The 19,002-nt window shown below is 40.2% G+C and overlaps 2 protein-coding genes across 3 annotated transcripts in view; one reads left to right on the forward strand and one right to left on the reverse strand.

The window, feature by feature from the left end:
- Nucleotides 1-16,671, reverse strand: part of LOC132815715 (uncharacterized) — a 66,964-nt gene extending 50,293 nt beyond the window's left edge. Inside the window, exons 1-4 of one of the 2 annotated variants that reach the window (XM_060824796.1) lie at nucleotides 16,520-16,671; nucleotides 16,322-16,419; nucleotides 11,252-11,320; nucleotides 4,861-4,882 (exon numbers count right to left, since the gene is read on the reverse strand). In XM_060824796.1, the coding sequence (XP_060680779.1) occupies nucleotides 4,861-4,882; nucleotides 11,252-11,320; nucleotides 16,322-16,405 (175 nt within the window). In that variant the 5' untranslated portion in view covers nucleotides 16,406-16,419; nucleotides 16,520-16,671. Of the gene's footprint in view, nucleotides 1-4,860; nucleotides 4,883-11,251; nucleotides 11,321-16,321; nucleotides 16,420-16,519 lie in introns of those variants that run through there. The other variant, XM_060824797.1, reaches the window with a different exon arrangement.
- Nucleotides 15,986-19,002, forward strand: part of LOC132815716 (uncharacterized) — a 71,717-nt gene continuing 68,700 nt past the window's right edge. The window contains exon 1 of the mRNA XM_060824799.1: nucleotides 15,986-16,135. The gene's annotated coding sequence lies outside the window, so the exon portion shown is untranslated. The remainder of the gene's footprint in view (nucleotides 16,136-19,002) is intronic.

Below are 19,002 nucleotides of genomic sequence, written 5' to 3' on the forward strand. Positions count from 1 at the left end.
CATACTTTGAGATGCTCTGGTGTGATTCCCAGGGCCTCATACAACAAAAGGCATTTAAAATTTCTGATATTTTCAATTATTCATGGGTACACCTATGGGTTAAAATCAACAGTTAAAGAAATTCCTCAAATCACACATGGTATACCAATACACACAAATAATGAACTTTGGTTTCCCCCTGCAATCCAACCACTGAATTTTCAATCTTGGGAAATTACAAACTGAGGTAAAGTTCTAACCAAAGAAGGGGAAATAGGAGTCATTCTTAAATACCTCCAGATTTTTTTTTCTGTTTTATTAAAGTAAGTAGGAAAGAACAAATTGGAAAATTCAAACAAGTTCATAGCTGATTAGAAATTGGACAGAAGAAAACAGGAATTTTGCCTATCCACAGAAACATGCAAGTGATCATAAAACTGCAGAAGGTTTAAGCATCGGTTAGGTCAAGGTAGGTGTTAAGACAGACAATCTTTCTGCAGAGTCAAAATTAGTGGAAATATGGATGCAATAAGTAGCATTTCTGAAGCAGGTGCGTTAAAATTGAAAAGGATTTTTTCAGGATACAAGATAAAATAGAACAGGAACCATGCAAAGACTAAATGCTCTACTAAATGGATCCTCCAACGTGGTTTGTGCATGCTGACGACAGCGCATGTCCCAATTTACTGCCAAGGTATTTCTTTTAAAATACAAATATCATACTTGATATTCTATCTTCCCAAATTTCACACTGACATTTTGATGGTAATCTAAACAGTAAATATATAAACTATAAGACTCAATCGAGAAGATTTAATACCTCAGTGCCTTAACATTGAGACAAAATGTTCCACTGAAGATAAATCCCCAGAGGTATTTAATGAACCAGAAACAGATACCTTCAGCCCATTAGATCTGATCCATCATTCAAAAGCTCATGACTGTTCTGATAATTCTTAACTCCGCTTTGCTGTGCTATCCTTAAACCCTGGATTCCCTTACTGATTAAAATAAAATCAGTCTACCTTGACCTTGAATGTAAGTTAACAATGCAGCCGGGCAGTTTCAAGATGGTGGCGATCCAGTAGGTCTGCCCTGCTGAGCTCTGCACCAGAACCCAGACAAAGTGGTGCACTCACTCTCCCTTTATTACGCATTGCGGTAGAAATTGTTAGTTTTTTGACCCCCAGAGTTGCTGTGTGTTTAAAAAGTTAGAAAAAAAAAATGACTAAACAGAAGGGACAACGGGGATCACAATAAGCAGGGCACTCTCCTACAGCAATGGACAAGTCCGCGGCATCAGCCTCCACGAGCAGTCCTAGGGACTTAGCTGTGGAGCAGAGCCTTATCTTGGAGTTTATGAAACTCTGAGCGAAGAAAAGGTCAGCGACGGAGGAGACCCAGACCAGGCTGGAACTGATCTCGGTCATGCTGCAGAAACATGACTTGGAGATCCAGTATCTTGGGCAGCACATCGTGGAGGTGGAGCAACGGACCACGGCCTCCGAAACCATGGTAGAATCCTCGGCAGGAGAAAAGTGAGGTCTGCAGATGCTGGAGATCAGAGCTGAAACTGTGTTGCTGGAAAAACGCAGCAGGTCAGGCAGCATCCAAGGAACAGGAGATTCGACGTTTCGGGCATAAGCCCTTCTTCAGGATCCTCGGCAGATCAGGTCCGGGCTTTGGAACAGCAGGTTGATGACCTTGAAAATTCAGGCTGTCGGAAGAACATCTGCCTAGTGGGCTGCCGGAAGGAGGAAGAAGGCCAGCTCGTCAGCTTCTTGGAGCAATTGCTCCAAAGGTTTTTGAAGCTGGAAGTCGGGACAGGCCCACCGATCGTAGTGTGCAGACCCAGATCGGACCAGCGCCCCCTCTCGGTCCAAGTGCGACTCCAGCATGACAGAGATAAGCAAATGGTACTGGAAGTCTCCAGAGCACTAGGGAAGGATCCACAGGCTCTGATATACAAAAGATCAGGAAATATGCTTTTCCAGCACTTTTCTGCGGTTGTGATTCGCAAGAGGAAGGCCTTTGATGAGGTAAAAAGGTGGCTGAGGAACATCACTGACACTCAGTAGCTGTAGTGTGTTATATCTACAATAAATGGAGAAATTCACCACAGATCCTACAACAGCACCTTCCAAACTCATGACCATTTCCTTCAAAAAGGACAAGAGTGACAGATACATGGAAACACACCTGTAAGTTCCCCATATATTCACTTGTCATCCTGACTTGGAAATATGTTAACACTCTTTCACTATCCCTGGGTCGAAATCCTGGAATTCCCTCCCTAATGGCATAGCGGGTCTCCCTACAGTACATGGATTACAGCAAGGCAGATCACCACAATCATCTCAAGCACAACTAGGGATGGACAATAAATTTTGGCCCAGTTATCAATGCTCGTGTCCCATGGGTGAAGAAAACAAAGGCCAAAACTGTTCACAGTATTTTAAGCATGGTCTAAATAGTACCTTATACAGTTTTAGAAAGGCCTCCTTTTCTAAAAAAAGAGGACTGTATTCCCTTTAAAATAAATACCATCTGTCCATTCACCTACACTATTACTGCTGAGCTTGGGTGCTAGGTTTTTATGATTCATACACAAAGATCCTGAAGTCCCTCTGTATTGCAGTTCTCTGCAGTTATTCTCCTTTTAAATCATATTCAGCTCCATTATTCTTCCTGCCAAACTGCATAATCTGAGGCATGTTCCATCTGCCAGGTTTTGCCCACTCATCTCATCTTTCTCATGAATGGGATGCATGCAGAGATAGTAATTTACTGGCCTGGACCTTCCAATATTAAGCTTTAAAGAAAATACACATTGACATCTGGAGGGTTTTTTTTTTGTGAATTTCTTAGCCAGAGCGTTCACAGCAAAAGCTGTCTAATCCAGGCCAGTAATCTGCTAAATGGATTGGTGCTGACACAACACTCCTTGGCTGGCTGTACCAGGTGCAGAACATTAGATATTTGCCTCTTTGCAATCCACAGTAAGAGCAAAATGTTGAAGACTCAGGACAAAACTTAAGTGTGCACCGATCTTAAGTTTGGCTCAGCTTCTCAAAACTCTCTGATCCATCTGTAGTGTCTTGGTCTTTGGATTTGCCAATGCTACAACAGTTCAGTAAAACTCAGTGCACAGTTTTAAAGCAGTTAGCATTCCATATAATAGCCTACACAACAGACAAGTCAACTATGAACGTCTAGATCGAATATTTGATGGAAAAAATTGTAATGCTACAATGTTGTTGAGGATTTTGATTTACCAAGTCATATTTACATGTGATTAATGACCAAAATAATTCAAGTGTGCATCTATCAGCAAAATTATAAAGGAAGTGGTCCAATGACCAACACTACAATGTTGCAATGATTGGATTTATGGAAACCCCTGTTAGTGGAAGCCCTACACCTAGTTTTGTTTGTCTGCCCTTGTATAAACATGCATGCTCCAATCACTGCCTTCAAAGAGCTGAAGTTGAGGTTGGCAGAAACATTAAGCATTTACTGCAAGGAATGAAGCAAGTATTTCACTTTGCTTCAAACACAGTACCATTTTTACTCTTAGTTGAAAGAGGGCAAGCTTACCCCCCTGCCCACCCCCCCAGCCCCCAAAACTGTACTAGCAAACTTCTGTCACTTGTCTATAAACTAGTAGCTTACCTTGAGCACTTTCACTCAATCATATTGTGATAAGGGCATATACCCATCCATGCTCATCATGGGGTTTGTAATATCTTCCCAAAAATTTTGCATCACTAGCTGCAGTAGTGCTGGCATAGACAATGCAAATTTTTGTCATCAAATCTAGGCCCAAGTGGATTTTTAATCTTGTTACAGGGATACAGTTAATTTAAAGTCCAAGCCATGTAAATTAACATGTAATATTTTAAGAAATGTGGGTCAATTATGTTGCAGCATTGTTCTTCACTTTGTGTCAGGCCAAATACGGAGCACATCACTTTTGAACCGGAAAATTATGCAGCAAGTCCAGAAGGGAAAGTTGAATCACCAACCCTTGTTCCATATTCAGAGTGAGAACAATAGTGCATTTTAAAACAAATGCTCAATAATAAGGAGCACTTGTTTGCAGAAATGGTTTTTCAAACCACATGTACACCAGTGACTGAATATTACACTGACCCAGCAGTATCTTGGGCAGAGCTAGGCAGCAAAACGAAAAAAAAAGAGACTTTTGTTTCCCAGGTCCAAAAATGAAGGTGATTCAAATGCAAAAGAAAACTAAAGACACACACCAATTAAAACAAAGTGAAAAGAGAACTGGACAAAAATACTGACATGTTTAAGAATGGTGAAAAAGTGAAATGGTGGCACGGAGGTCAAAAGATAGATAAATGGTTTCTTTTTTATTCTCCAAAACCATTAGACTTCATTTAAAATTCTTTTGGTGATTTTGTAAAAGCTGTAATGGTCTGAAGTCACAAGTAGTCAGAGCAATTGGCGAACAAAGCTTCAGTGTAAAAATACTCAAAGCTTCACAGCCAGAATGATGCAGAAGTCAAACAAAAAAAAAGTGTTGACTCCTTCAGCCTGCCAATGTGCTTATTTCCACTGTGCCAATCCATCGACTTTGAGAGTTGGTGGCAATGCATATTGCAATGGCACAAGACTGGGATGAAGCACAAAAACCAAGCTCAAAGCTCACCTTGTGGAAAAGATGTAAACTGAAACATAAGTGTTCAGTTATCCCCTTGGGCCACAAATTATTTTAAGGTAAACTATTTTAAGGTTTACAACTGAAAGTAAACTTGTCGGAGTCAGTGTATGATTCAGTTTCAATAAAATTTAAGTGTCAGACTTTCTACGTCTGTAAAAGATAACAAGATCCTACATGAATCTTGTAATACTTACCATTTTTAAAGCTTCCCTCATTCTGTCATATGAAGTTCGGGAGGAACCATCGAGGAAATTAAACAGAAAAAAAAGTTAGCAGGATTGCTTCTGTTGGGACATAAAACTGTAAGTTTTCATTAAAAATGATATTTTGCAGACTTCGTTGTGCCCAGAGGTCATTTTTCCATTTGTTTTATTCAAGAAAAGGAACTTGTCCAGGTAAATTCTGCAAAAATTCACTTGAGCACTTTCATATTTTTCTGACTACGGCAGAAAAAAAACAATCACACGATTAATTCAACAACAATATCCAAAGTAGATTGTAAGTTTGAATTAGTAAAATTACATCATTAGTAATTTTACTATACTCAAACACATTGAAAACACACTTAAAGATGGAAATTCTTTAATCACATGATGTCAAACATCTGAATACTGTCAGACTTTCTTATATCATTTGGACTTAAAAGCATATTGTGCTCATAACCAGCAACTTTATTCAAAACACATTTGCTGGGCAAGTGGTATTTTCTGCACACTTTGTTGAAAATGTCTTGCAACCTCTACTTACTTGGTGTACCAGAGCCTGTGTATTCCAAGACTCTATTTTTTGAGGCACTAAATATTGTCAATGACATGTCCTCAGAATCAAGTCCTTCCCTATGCAAATGCACAAAAGCATGTTTGTGTACCAGTTATCAGTACGACAAACATTAAAATGCCCACTGGACATGTGAAAAAAGATTTGGTAGGACTCTTTGAGCTTTGGAATCAAGAGGCTGAAACCTTTTTTCGTAAAAAAAAAGTTGTAACTAGCTCTGGATACAAAGAGTTCTATCCACTTTCTCCTACTGAATTGCTTGATTTGTTTATTTTTTTTCAGTTCAACTAGAGCTGGTAACCACCCAGAACTAGGTGGTCACGGCACAGGTTACAACCAAATAATAAGTAAAGTTGTCCCATCAAATTCATTGGTTGATGAGTCAACAGTTTGAAAGAGAATATTTAAAGACTGGCTAACAGCTTTGCCTGTGTTCAAAAGGATGTCTTTTGTTCAATCTCACTGACTTCTGAACAACTGGACAGCTCACACTCTCCAGGGCAGTACTAATCATTGTAATTTATTTTCCAACAGTCAGATTCTTAGTAACTCATGTACTTTGTTACATGTCTACAATGGCAGGCAAAATTAAAAGGTCAAAACAAGAAATGAGACTTTCGTTTGAGACTAAATGCAGATTTAGCAATTATAGCAAAATATTCAAGCATTACTGTAAAATCAAGGTTGCTTTGATGAGACAAGTAATATCAACTCTGAGTCCCATGCAAAGCAACTGATCTCTGCATTCATATTGACTTTATTTACCCGTATAGCCATCTAAAATCTAATGACAAGATAGACAATTTTGCATCCTAACTGCATTAAATTATTCCATTGTCCATTTCCTTATCTAAAATGTAGTAATTACTGAGTTAAACCAAGTCGACTATCTTGAACAAATGATCAACAGCTGTAATTGAAGGCGCGGCAGAATACACACTTGGTGACCTGAATGATGGCTCAACATTTCCTCCAAATGAACACTACTCAGTACATACAACTACAACATAAGTGCAAATCCAAAAGATACAAGTGTAAAAGATAACATGAGTAACTCACGAATCAGTAAACCAATTAGGTTCTCATCTGCCTAGAAATATACTTACTTGATCATTAATAAAAGTTTTTTCTCCCCCAAGTTAAAAGGGAAACAAAATTTTATTTTCTAGATGCAAATAAAAAAAACAGCAATACAAATCAGTTAAGTCTAATATCATATTTAATACTTGCTACATTAAATAATCTTGCTTCATTAAATAATTAGCTTCATTGGTGTTGTATTTTTGTATGAGAACTAGGTATATATATTAATGTAAAGTGTTATCCAGGACAAATGAGAGATTGAGGGACAGGTTTATGGGGAAATTTCATTTATTGCTTGAAAGGATTTTGAATAGCTAATTTATTTCCCAAGTGTAGATTCAGACAGAAATGTATTAAGACTTTATTTTCCCAGATGTAAAATAAGAACAGAAAGTATTGCAACAGTAGTTTGACTGCTGGATGGGCCAAATTACACAGACCTATCTTCTATTACATCTATTTGGTGTGAGGATGAACATATTGCACCCCAGCATATCTTTCTACTATGATTTGATAAAGGATTCTTGAAGAGACAATATTTTAAAAGTGTTGCCAAACAGCCAGAGATTTGCATAGCACGGGGAATCAAAATAACAAAGTACATCAAGTCTGCTTGAGCACAAAGTCTTTGCATTATTTTAGTCCATGTAACCACAAGAGCAAGAAAAAACACTTCTTCCATCAAAATGCCATGACATCAGTTGCTGCTTTGACTCAAGGAATTTCAAAAAAGATAGACAAGCCTAGAAGAGGAGGAAAAAGCATTAACCTTGGACTAAGCAAAAAAAAGTCAAGTCTGCATCAAGTTTTTTCTCTTCCTTTACTATTTTAGCCTGCATTTGTTGCCTAAAGACATTCAATAATTTTGCTATAATTATCATAGCTATGCACAAAGTTTTAAGAGGTGGAAGAGTTTTTTTTAAAACAGCAACATTCCAAATTTGTCTTATGAAACTGACCTTCTGCATGTTCAGACATTCCCTGCAAAACGTGACAGGATGAGGCTTGTGGCATTTACATGTTCACCAAGATTACTATTCAACAATCTTGATAATGCCATGACCATTCCTTAAGAGCATTAGATCAGAGCAATCCAACAGGCCATGTTCCAAATTCAATTACTTGCAATCATATCGAAGAAAGGATATTGCTTCGGTCTAGGAGAATGTAGCACGTTAAGATAATTTTTTGTTAATTTCATAGAATACTTAGACTATTTGGCTAATTCTTGGCCTCAGTCTAAGTTAAAGTGCTACCATTTTTGCAAAAAAAATTAGAAAAAAATCTAATTCATAATGCATTTACATAATGTTCAAAGTTAGAGGCAGTTACATTTACCTGCCTACCAATTCTGGTCCAAGGAAGTGAAATGTACGTAATGGAGTGAGGGAGAAAGCATAAATCTTACCAGCTACTTAATCTCAATCACATTTCTATGATCATTGTGTTATACCTTATTGAGAAAATGTTAAAGTCAATTAAAAAGGATTCAGCATGGCTTCATGAAGGAGATTACCATACTTGATAATTATTATTCTTGAAGATGATAACAAACAGAATAGATAAAGGGGAAGCAGCGGTTGTAATATCTCTGAATTTATAAAAGGCACTTGACATGGTACCACATGGTTGGCTATTTAAGATAAAAAAACATGGTGTTGGGGTATTAAAATGAATAGAAGACTGGCTAACTAATAAAATAAAAAGAGGGAAGGGAATTAGCATTTTATAACAAGTGCACTGCAATTACGGATCAGTGCTGTGGCCTGAAATATGTATCAATTTGAGAATGACAAAAATTGATGGAAAGGCAAGTGGTGATGACAGAGCCCATAGGAGGATATAGAAAGGTTAAGCAAGTGGGCAAAATTTTAGATGGAATATAGCGTGGGAAAATGTAAGGTTATGCACTTTGGCAGGAAGAATACTGAAGCTGAATATTCATAGAATCACTGCAGTGCAGGTAGAGGCCATTTGGCTCATCAGGTCTGCACTGACCCTCTGAACAGCACTCTACTCCCAGAACTCCGGATTTAACGTGCTCATCCACCTAACTCCATACCCTGAACACTACAGGCCAATTTAGCATGTCCAATCCACCGAACTTGCACACCTTTGGATTTAGAGGAAATTTGAGAACTCAGGCTGGGAAGAACGAGTGAAATTTGCATAGTCACCCAAGGCTGGAATTTAACCAGAGTCCTTGGCACCATGAGGCAGCAATGTTTTCACCATGCCGCTTCATTACTTAATTGGAGAAAGACTATAGAAAATGGTCTTGAGATTTGAGAGATTTTATGCATAAGTGACAGGTTAGGACACGTGCTCAGCAGGTAATAAGGACAGCAAATGGAACATTGGTCTTTATTTCAAAAGGAGGAAAACTTAAAATAAATAATCTTTCTAAAACTATTTAAGCACCAGTTAGACAACATTAAGAATACTGTCAACAGTAGGTCCCCTTATTTAAGGAAAGTTAGACTGGTGATGAAGGCAGTCTGGAGATTCCACGTTTAGAGGGATTGATTTAAGAAATGTTGAGTAGATTGCACCGTTATTCAGTGGAGCTCAGGAAAATGAGAGATAACCCTTTTGAAACAAAACAATATTCTTGGGGAGATTGATAGAATAGGTGCAGACAGGTTGTTTCTCGTTATGAAAGATTCTAGAACCAGAGAGCATTACCTCAGAGTAAGGGATTGCATATTTAAGACAGAAGAGGACGAATTTCTTCTGAAGTTAGTAAATCTGTGGGGGCAAAACCCCAAAAGAACTACTGATGCTGCAACTCAGAAACAAAAATAGAAATTGCTAGAAAAACTCAGCAGGTCTAGCAGCATCTGAGAAGTGAAACCAGAGTTAATGTTTTGGGTAAGGCAACCCTTCCTCAGAACTCTGCAGAAAAGTTGAGCAAGTGAAGTTGAGGATTGGCAAATCAAGCATGGTCTCAGTGAATGGTGGAGAAGAATTCAAGGGCCAAATAACCTACTTCAGTTCCCTTATCTTTGGTCTTATAGTGACATAGATACCAAGCTTTCGCCTGATATCTGACGACAACAACAAAATGACTAGCCAACGTTCTTGTACAAATACCTGCAACTAGAGACGAACAGGGTTAAAGAAAGTCTTTCCCTTCAGATGACAATAAATAATGTATATAGAAGGCCCAAACAAAAATAAACACCTTATCCAATACAACCAAGCCCCAACCCCATATCCTGCACCACAGTAGCAGAAGAACTCTAATTCAACAAAACATTTTTGAGTAATCAAAACCCATCCCAAACTCAGAGACAAATTCTAAGTCACGTCTACTAATGGGGTGAATGTATTTTTATTTCAAGTGAAGTATATTTGTAGACATCTCACTGATGCAGAAAAATATTTGGCTGGTTTAGCCAAAACGTTTGGGCATCTACTGCTTTAATTAGATTAGATATGAAGGATTCAAAACATTTTTCACCCTGTTGATTTTATGTCATGTTTGGTTTTTTTGACAAGCTAATTGCTTTGGCTACGATTATCCTTTTAAAGGCTTTCACGAGGAATCAACATGAAAGAAGGAAGAAAATGATGAGGAATCATGTTTTTAACTGAAATCTGGATATATTTGCCAAAATCCAGTAAGAACAAAGAGACTTGTCTCTCAAATCAGGTAAAAGTATTTCCAAGATAAACTATAGCTTTTTAAAAAATGCAAGAAGACATTAAATCAGGCTGCATCTGGAGACACAGCTCATCAAGCTGAACCTTTCACTGTTGTTTTCCGGTCACTAATCATTGAAGGACATTAACAAAACTGCCAGAATACTTGTCTACAATGAAAGCTAAATTTTAAACAAAAAAACAGTGACAATAATCAATACAGCATATAAAAACTTTGATCATGTGTACTAGCTAATAAGGCCCAATGACATATGTAGTTTCAAAACAATTAAGTTACTCATCTGCCACAAGTTGACAGCCAGAGGATAGCAGTCTCACCTCGTTTTTGTTTAGTCTCTAATAATTTAAGATCAGACAGCTATAGGATTAGAGCGGAGCAAAAAAAATTGTTTTCGTAATTCTGTGACCAACTGAAGACATCAGACACTGATGAATGTGGTTCTTATCAAAGTAACTCATTGACCTCGTAGGTTGGTGATCTGTTTACAGCTCCGGATACGACTGGAGCAAATTTTGCACCCATCCACAATAAACCAAAAGGCATATGTTCATAAAATGGTCTGTATAGAGAACCAAATGCAACATTAAATTGCAAGCATTTCAATGTTAATGAAACCTTGCACAGATTTTGAAATCGGTCACATGGAACATGAAAAAACAAACTGAAGCCTTGCACTGTGCCATAATGCTCACAGAGCCAGTGCAGACACCAAGGGCCGAATGGCCTCCTCCTGCACCATAATAATTCTGTGATTCCACACATGGGTACTAATTTCTAATGCAACACTGCAAGTGAACAGAGTTACATTACAGTGATACACATACAAGCTAACAATAGTAATAGATTTGTCATTTTGTACTGCAGATCAACATTTAATACAAAAGTCAAAAACATGCTCACTTCAAAGAGAGAAAAACTTACAAAGTGTCAAGAGTATCTGAAAAGCCTTCAATTATAGGATCTCCAGCAAAGTCAGGAATGGAACATTAGTCGGCTCTTTCAGTCACGACCATTTTCCATTCATATTCAAATCAAGCTTTTATATTTGGTGCTCCTACCTTTTTGTGCTTCAAGCCAAGGAAATGCATTTTAAGGTTCATCTCAGATGTACAACGAACATCACAAATCTAAAATTGAAATACAAAGAAATACAAATGTCGGATATTCAAAGTGTGAGCATAAAATGTTATTGATGCACAATTTTTTTATCCATTTGAAAATGTATTAACAGTCTCTTAACCTATATTGACAGCAATTGAGTTTATGAAACTGTAACCATAAAATCATATTTTGTTTCATTTTAGAGATAATCTTAGTTGAGGATCATAGCATTTGATCATATCTCCAGATCAGAGGACCTTATAGTTTAGAAGAGGCCATTTGGCCCATACAGTCTGCACCAACCCTCCATAGAGCATCCCACCCTACTACCCTATCCCTTTACCTTGTATTTATCATGGCTAATTTACCTAACCTGTACATGGACACCATAGGCAAATAAGCAAAGCCAATCCAACTAGCCTTCAAATCTTCGGACTGTGGGCAGAATCTAGGCATTTTCACGGAAATTCAAGCAGACAGAGAGAATATACAAATTCCATACAGACATTATCCTAGGCTGGAATTGAACCCAGGTCTCTGGTGCTGTGAAACAGCACTGCTAGAACTGTGCCACCTTGCTGTCCACAGTGACACAGATCAACCACAAAAAGCAGTATCAGCACAACCTGGCACCAAGTTATACCAAAATCATGAGGAAAACAATGAAAGGTTTTGTTAACAGTGCTATTGAGCAACAAAAGCTGACTTGTTCATACTGCTTGGAATCTGACAGGATGCTGCAGCTCCAGACCTCACATGAAACACAGACCAAAAGTAGAATCCAGTGGTGAGGTGATAATAGTTACTCTTGGCATCAAAATTGACTGATTATAACATCAAGGAGTCTGAATAAAATAAATTGAAGTTTAAAAAAAAGCACTCAAAGGTTTGGAGTCATATTTGGTAAAAGTGACAATGGTTGTGGCTATCAGATACAAAAATCTCAGCTGTAGGAGTTGCTGAAGGCTGTTCATCATCTTCAGTCACTTCATGATGAAACTTGCCTTGTTAATAAGATCAAAAGTAGAGCAATCACATAATTGCACAGTTCAATTTGAATTGCAACTCTTCAGACAAGAGAGTACTGTACATTTGAATGCAGCAAGTCATGCAGAGGCTTTGGCTATAAATGACAAACTAGTATTCAAGTCACACAGGCAACAACTATCTCCAGTAAGAGTTCAATAATTGCCCCTTAACAACAGTATTTGCATTGTTGAAGGCCCATCAACATCTTGAAGGCTCATTACTGATGAGAAAAATAGCTAGATCCGGGACACGAAGAGCTGGCGAGAAGCTGGCATCCAATCAATGATAACTTGCCTCCTAACTGCCCAACGCCTTTCCATTCTAGAGCTTGAACTTGAAAATCAAAATACGATGCTCCAGAGCAGTACGGAGTGAAATAAAAAAAAAAGCTGGAGAAACTCAGGATTGGTGGTACTTATTTAATATTTAACTCTTGTCTGTCTCTCTCCATAAATGTTGCCAAACCTGCCGAGTTCCTCCAGTACACACTTTGTTCAAATGAATTTCCAGCAATTATAGTATTTTGCTTTTACTGTGGTACTGAGCGAGCTCTGGCGTGCAGAGTTTTATACAAGATGCCAACAAGAGTAACCATCTGCCTGCATCCTGTACTCCACTCCTCGAGATACAACGGTCAGTATGCCATTAGGTTTTGAGATTTTTTTTACACCTATTCGTGATATTTTAAAGATTATGCACTTGAACCCCAAAAAGTACTTTGAACATCCACTGTATTTAACTTTATATCATTCAGAAAGTATCCTGGGTCTATTCAAAACAGATAACCTCACACTTGCTTACAATATGCTACATAAATCAAGTTTGCCTTTATTTTAAAAGACATAAGTCAGTCACAGAAGACCACTACAAGCTCCCACACACCATACCAAGAAATAAACTGTCACTTGTTCATTTAGCACTTAGTCAAAATCATGCCTACCTCCCCTTATATTCCTTTAGTCAGAAGACATATGTACCACTTACTTGAAAACACTATTTTGGCCTCAAAAAAACTTTGTGATAATGAATTCCACAGGTTCACCATTCTAGTGAAGAAAATTCTTATCTAATTCCTAAAAGGGTTGAACACTTATCCTTAAACTATGATCTCTGATTGCAGAATCCCCTACCATCAGGATTATCTATTCTTCACCTAACCTATCTAGTTCTGTTAGAATTGTATTATTGATCGCCATGGTGAGGTGACAGAATAATGAAGGTTGGCTAACATGATGCCATTATTTCAGAAAGGTGGTAAAAGAAAAACCAGGAACTATAGACCGGTGAGCCTGACATCAGTGCAGGGGAAGTTGTTGGAGGGGATTCTGAGGGACAGGATTTACACGTATTTGTAAAGACAAGGCCTGGTTAGGGATAGTCAACATGGCTTTGTGTGTTGGAAATAGTGTCTCACTAACTTGATTGAGGGTTTTTGAAGAAGTGACGAAAAGGCTTGGTGAAGGCAGTGCAGTGGACGTGAGCTATATGAACTTCAGTAAGATTAACTAGATTACTTACAGTGTGGAAATAGGACCTCCGGCTCAACAAGTCCACACCGACCCGCAACTCACCCATACCCCTACATTTACCCCATTCACCTAACACTACGGGCAATTTAGCATGGCCAATTCATCTGACCTGCACATCTTTGGACTGTGGGAGGAAATCAGAGCACCCGGAGGAAACCCACGCAGACACTGAGAGAATGTGCAAACTCCACACAGTCAGTCGCCTGAGTCGGGAATTGAACCTGGGTCTCTGGCGCTGTGAGGCAGCAGTGCCATCGTGCTGCCCAAGGTTCCATATGGTAAGCTAGTTAGCAAGTTTAGATCACGTGGAATACTTAATTAGTAACCATTTGGATACATAACTGTCCTGAATGTAGGAGAGATGGGATAGTGGTGGAGGGTTACTTTTTGGACTGGAGGCCTGTGACCAGCAGTGTGCCACAAGGATTGGTGCTGGATCTGATACTTTTTGTCATTTACATAAATTATTTGGATATGAATATAGGAGGTATGGTTAGGAAGTTTACAGATGACATGAAAATTGGTGGTGTAGTGGACAGCCAAGAAGATTACCTCAGAGTACAATGGGACCTTGCTCGAATGGGACAAGGAGTAGCTGATGGGAGCAGTGGAGGGATCTACATGGACCTCAGTAAGGTGTTCGACAAGGTTCCTCATGCTTAGCAAGATTAGATCACATGGTTTACAGAGAAAACTAGCCAGGAGTCGACTCTGACTTTCCAGTTGCAAATGTGTTGCTGGTCAAAGCACAGCAGGCCAGGCAGCATCTCAGGAATAGAGAATTCGACGTTTCGAACATAAGCCCTTCATCAGGAATAAGAGAGAGAGAGCCAAGCAGGCTAAGATAAAAGGTAGGGAGGAGGGACTAGGGGGAGGGGCGATGGAGGTGGGATAGGTGGAAGGAGGTCAAGGTGAGGGTGATAGGCCGGAGTGGGGTGGGGGCGGAGAGGTCAGGAAGAGGATTGCAGGTTAGGAGGGCGGTGCTGAGTTGAGGGAACCGACTGAGACAAGGTGGGGGGAGGGGAAATGAGGAAGCTGGAGAAATCTGAATTCATACCTTGTGGTTGGAGGGTTCCCAGGCGGAAGATGAAGCGCTCCTCCTCCAGCCGTCGTGTAGTTGTGTTCTGCCGGTGGAGGAGTCCAAGGACCTGCATGTCCTCGGTGGAGTGGGAGGGGGAGTTAAAGTGTTGAGCCACGGGGTGATTGGGTTGGTTGGTTCGGGCGGCCCTGAGGTGTTCTCTGAAGCGTTCCGCAAGTAAGCGGCCTGTCTCACCAATATAGAGGAGGCCACATCGGGTGCAGCGGATGCAATAGATGATGTGTGTGGAGGTACAGGTGAACTTGTGGCGGATATGGAAGGATCCCTTGGGGCCTTGGAGGGAAGTGAGTGTGGAGGTGTGGGCGCAAGTTTTACATTTCCTGCGGTTGCATCATCTATTGCATTCACCTGTACCTCCACACACATCATCTATTGCATTCACCTGTACCTCCACACACATCATCTATTGCATTCACCTGTACCTCCACACACATCATCTATTGCATCCGCTGCACCCGATGTGGCCTCCTCTATATTGGTGAGACAGGCTGCTTACTTGCGGAACGCTTCAGAGAACACCTCAGGGCCGCCCGAACCAACCAACCCAATCACCCCGTGGCTCAACACTTTACCTCCCCTCCCACTCCACCGAGGACATGCAGGTCCTTGGACTCCTCCACCAGCAGAACACAACTACACGACGGCTGGAGGAGGAGCGCCTCATCTTCCGCCTGGGAACCCTCCAACCACAAGGTATGAATTCAGATTTCTCCAGTTTCCTCATTTCCCCTCCCCCCACCTTGTCTCAGTCGGTTCCCTCAACTCAGCACCGCCCTCCTAACCTGCAATCCTCTTCCTGACCTCTCCGCCCCCACCCCACTCCGGCCTATCACCCTCACCTTGACCTCCTTCCACCTATCCCACCTCCATCGCCCCTCCCCCTAGTCCCTCCTCCCTACCTTTTATCTTAGCCTGCTTGGCTCTCTCTCTCTTATTCCTGATGAAGGGCTTATGCTCGAAACGTCGAATTCTCTATTCCTGAGATGCTGCCTGGCCTGCTGTGCTTTGACCAGCAACACATTTGCAGCTGTGATCTCCAGCATCTGCAGACCTCATTTTTTACTCTGACTTTCCAGTGTCTGCAGCCCTCACGATTTCGAAAACTCAGGCAAAGGCAAATCTCGGGACATGGAACGCGACAGCTGAGATCTGGTCAGTCGACAATCCGCGACCAGGTTCACTGGGTAAACAACAACAAACTGCATAGCCAGTTCTATTTAAATTGCTAACACAAAATAGCCCGCTATGTAGCTCTTGTATTTTGTGACCGGGTGCAAAATGGCGGTTAGCCCTTGTCTCGCGCTGGAAACTAATAAACGTTGTGCGCGCGCCACCGGTACAGCGCTTCTCTGACCCACAGTCAAACGCACCTTACAATAAAAAACGTTCGCCGAAACCGTACTTTTAAGCTCACGATTCGCCCGGTCCTGTCGCCGATTAACGTCTCCCATCATAATTGAAGTGAAATCTGCAAAAGATGAAAGAAGGTACGCACGATACGTTTCAAGATCTCAATTTTGCGATACAAAATAAATAACGCATCAGCTGAGAATGAGCCTCTTTGATACCTCGCAGGATCTTTGCCGCTCACAACACAAATGCTAGAAGTGCCCACAACAAACATAACATCCGCTTTCGTGCTGCCATACTTGACAAGATAATTCTTAAATTACCAAAGTAAATCCTCTTGCCCAAGTTTCCCGATCGCAAACGACAACCGTTTCTCCCCTTCCGGCGTGATTGCGTCATTTCCTTAGAAACGGAAACCGCTCGCCAATGAGCAAAAAGTTATCAAGTCTTTAAGAAACAGGTAGGCACGAATAAGGATTATACTGGCCTCAGACCCTTTAGATAAGAACCAAGTTGGCCCGTCTGAAATAATACTTCTTGAATTATTAATTCGAAAGCGAGATTAGTGTTATTCCCGACAACAATCGAGATTGCCAAACATCCGGGACGCCAACACTGTGGGAAGTGATGTAACGGTCAATCGGAAGTCATCTTTCGCCGAAAACGAAGTCTTCGTCTGTGAAGAGGCTCCATTTGTGGAAAGCAGCAACCATCGTTATCAGTAATTACCGAAATCGAGTTTGGACGGTCACTTTGTCAGTAATTTTCGCGCACTGGGGCTACCATTGGCGAGTAAAAAAGTAATTTGTTAGCTGAAGGACATGTCCGGTTGTAGTATGGCATGTTTCTGTGCACTAGTGGGTCGGAATGTGCCTTTTTTAAAAGGCCCAAACGATGGTGATATGATAGCAATATTTTGATCTATTCTCCAACTCCATGCTTAAGTGAGTTAAGTAAAATTGATTAAGACTTCAAGACTAGGAGGAGCATTTTTAAGGCGATTGGAGAAAGATTTTCAAAAAACATGAGACAGTTCTTTTTTACGCAGGGTGGTTTGCCTGTGGAATGAACTTCTTGAGAAAGTGGGGGATGCGGGTGCAAGTTCTACGTTTAAAAGACACTTGGATAGATACCTGAATAGGAAAAAATTAGAGGGATATGGGCCAGGAGCAGGCAATTGGAACCTAGTTAGTTAGTTAGTTTAAGATTATGTTTGATATAGACTAGTTGGACTGAAAGATCTGTTTCCGTGCCGTATGAGTCTATATTCCCCGATTTAAAAGTTTAGACAGTGAGATTTGATCATATGGTGGAGTGAGAAAGATATGCATTTTTCTCCCATAGTTGAAATATTAGGAAATGTCAATCTAGCAATGATGTGAATTTCGAGTATTTTAAAATTGAGACATAGAGTTGAAAAGTCAAAACTTAATGTCAGAGATGCCACTGAATTTAAAGAGTGATTAAATAGTCTACAAAATTTGTTTTTAAACTACATATTATAGGACAAAACAACATCTTAAAAGGTAAATTTTGATATTTTGACAATAAATGTGTGTTGAAAAATGTGGTGTTGGAAAAGCGCAGCAGATCAGGCAGCATCCGAGGAGCAGGAGAATCGACGTTTCGGGCATCATCCCTTCTTCAGGAATGTGGCCTACCTCCTACCTTACAGTAGTAGGCAGAATTGAGATGATCACACTATTAGGAATTATAAAGTAAGGTTAACCTATAAACTAAATTGGAACTTTAAAACTAACTTTTCCTAGACTTTACACTTCAGCTAAATATGATCGTGAAACTTTATGCCCTTGTCTGTCCCCTGAGCTCTTCTTTGTTCACATCAATTTATCTTTTGCTGCCTAAGTTATTTGACTTGCCAGGGTACTAATCACAGTTAGGTTAAGGCCCACTCCAATGCCACAGTGCCCTTTTTCCATGGTAGGGTTCACAAATGGGCTATGAACATTGAATCCTTCTCTCTATCCATGAGGTCATTACTGTAATCCTGGCAGGCAGCTCCATCCTCAGGAGTTACACCTTCAGCTGCAGAGAACCATCTCGATGACCCAAGCTACATTAACCCTTACTACAGCTACATTGCTTTTTACTCCTCCTATGGCATTTGCACCACATAATGTTCAGGTTGCTTAACCACCCTGTAATTCTTACAAATTGCATGAACCTCAACCATGTTGGATGAATGCAAGAACTGAGCCTTCTCCATTGATATGTCTTATAGCTCTGTACCTACTTCATTTGCAGTCAACCCATCCTGTTTCTGACCACAGATCAAATCAGAACTTCGTAACCTAATGTGTGTGCCTACCCTCTGGTACCTGTAACTGTTCCTCCATCTGATCTATGGCAGTGCTTGAAGCTCAGATTCCTCATCATGCTTAACCTACAATTCTTCACGCTGCAGATAAATAAGCATATGTAGTAGGAACAGGAAGAGGCCATTTGGCCTCCTGAGCCTGTCAGTTGATTGATAAGATTATAATTGAACTGATGTCTGTCTGTCTGTCTGTCTCTCTCTCTCTCTCTCTCTCTCTCTCTCTGTGTATCTTTCATTCTGAAAAAGCGCCATTTTTATGGCCATCACCTTGGATGGACTTCAGTTTATGAAGAAGAAAATGTTAGTAAGAAGAGTTGATTGCAGCAAGAACCTGCATTTATATGTTACCTTTTAATGTAAATG

The sequence above is a fragment of the Hemiscyllium ocellatum genome, chromosome 5 (assembly GCF_020745735.1).
Source record: "Hemiscyllium ocellatum isolate sHemOce1 chromosome 5, sHemOce1.pat.X.cur, whole genome shotgun sequence".
NCBI lineage: Eukaryota > Metazoa > Chordata > Chondrichthyes > Orectolobiformes > Hemiscylliidae > Hemiscyllium > Hemiscyllium ocellatum.